Source organism: Gekko japonicus, unplaced genomic scaffold (assembly GCF_001447785.1).
Source record: "Gekko japonicus isolate JY-2015 unplaced genomic scaffold, Gekko_japonicus_V1.1 scaffold561, whole genome shotgun sequence".
Classification (NCBI taxonomy): Eukaryota; Metazoa; Chordata; class Lepidosauria; order Squamata; family Gekkonidae; genus Gekko; species Gekko japonicus.
In genome coordinates this window covers 93,635-95,572 of record NW_015162496.1, presented here as the reverse complement: position 1 = coordinate 95,572, position 1,938 = coordinate 93,635, and the positions used below count along the sequence as shown (strand labels likewise).

At 51.3% G+C, this 1,938-nt stretch overlaps 1 protein-coding gene across 1 annotated transcript in view; it reads right to left on the bottom strand.

Moving 5' to 3' along the window:
• Positions 1-1,938, bottom strand: part of DYSF (dysferlin) — a 287,816-nt gene that overhangs the window by 253,891 nt on the left and 31,987 nt on the right. The window contains exon 3 of the mRNA XM_015406074.1: positions 304-395. Within this exon, the coding sequence (XP_015261560.1) occupies positions 304-395 (92 nt within the window). The remainder of the gene's footprint in view (positions 1-303; positions 396-1,938) is intronic.

Sequence of the window (1,938 nt, the reverse complement as noted above, 5' to 3'; positions counted from 1 at the left end):
GCAGGGTATAAATCCAGTCTCTTCCTCTTGTATTATAGGAGAAGGTCCATAGCTTAGACGATGTGACAAGCCTCTGCCTGAGACCTTGGAGAGCCCCTGCCCGTGGGAGTAGAGAACACTGACTCTGATGGGAGCAAAGGACTGATCCAGCACAAAGCATCCACATAGGTGTGTTCACCGGTTCGTGTTCGAGCAAAGAGAGAACTGGGAAGCCACTTTTGGCTCATGCCCAACTAGAGCCAAGTCACCCGCGGTGCTGGAGAACTCAGCCCGAGGGGGTCCCTTGCAGGGGAGGCGGCCTACCTGTTTCTTCCCATGGTCTCATGGTCTTTGACCACCACGTGCAGCTCCGCATTCTGGTCCAAGGGGATGCCTTTCAGGTCCCACTCAAAGCCCTGCAAAGAGGAAGAGAAGGGAGTCAGAGATCTGCGGGGGCTCTCCTCTGTTTACGCCACGGTGACCGAGATGTTCAGGGCGTGCCTAGACTCTCACCGCTTGCATGCTCAGGGTTGCCAGCTTCCAGGTGGGGTCTGGAGACCTCCCAGAATTACAACTTATCTCCAGATAAGACCATCAGAGAAGCCAATGCTGGATCAGGTCAATGGCCCATCCAGTCTGTGTCACACAGTGGCCAAAAATGCCAGGTGCCATCAGGAGGTCCAGCAGTGGAGCCAGGACACCAGAAACCCTCCCACTCTTGCCCCCTCCCGCAAGCACCAAGAATACAGAGCATCCCTTGCCCCAGACCGAGAGTTCCTATCTAGACCTTCTGGCTAAGAGCCACTGGTGGACCTCTGCTCTTAACATAAGAACATAAGAGAAGTCAGTGCTGGATCAGGCCAATGGGCCATCCAGTCCAACACTCTGTGTCACACAGTGGCCAGAAATACCAGGTGCCGTCAGGAGGTCCAGCAGTGGGGCCAGGTGTTAGATCCCCAAGCATCGAGAATAAATCCACGTTTTCAAGAAAAGCAAAATTTATTTCAAAGCGTTGAAGACATACTCAAACACGTTCTTTGTTAGAACTGGGGATACACAGTTAGGGCGAGCATAATAAAGGAAATTCAAACAGATACATATCCAATGAATAATATTCCCGCTGGCGGGCTAATGAAACAGTTGCGCGCCCAGTCCATGGGAACCAGGCAGAACATCAGACAAAACACAGGTGCAGTTCTCATGAGATAGCAATAGGCAAGCATTACAGCATCTTCTCCCCCACACATCCACCAGTAGTTATCTTAGGCATTCCAGCACAGAAGCAGGATAGTAGAAACAAGCCGGGTGCAACAGGGTAAGGATATGTACACAGAGGTCACAGAAAACAGAATGGCAGCTTGCTGACATACTGCCCCCCTTAAAATACACTTAAAACACACCTCCCGGGTCGGGCGGGAGATCTCCCGGGCTGGGCGGGAGACCTCCCGGTTTGTCCGGGAACCTCTTGTGGAAACTACGGATCAGGTAAGGGGCCCGAATATCCCCTTCTTCCACCCATTCGCGGTGCTGGGGACCGAAATCAACCCATTCGATAAGGTACCAGAGTTTACCACGTTTCAATTTACAATCAAGGATATCAGCGATCTCAAAATGTTCATCCCCTTCCAAAATGACAGGTGGAGGAGGAGTAACTGCTGGTCTCCAGGGAGACGGGCCAGGATCCTTCTTCAACAGGCTCATGTGAAAAACAGAATGCAGAGCACGTAAATTCTTAGGCAAAACAACATCAACCGCCACATTATTTATGACTTTACGCACTTTGAATGGACCAATGAACTTCCACCCCAATTTCCTGCTAGGTCGCAGCATCTTAATGTTCTTGGTCGAGACATACACAAGATCCCCAGGTTTCAGATCAAACCCCACCACCCTACCCTTGTCTGCCTGGGTCTTGTAAGCAGCCTTGGCTGCGTCAAGTGTTTGGCATAACAGAGGCCA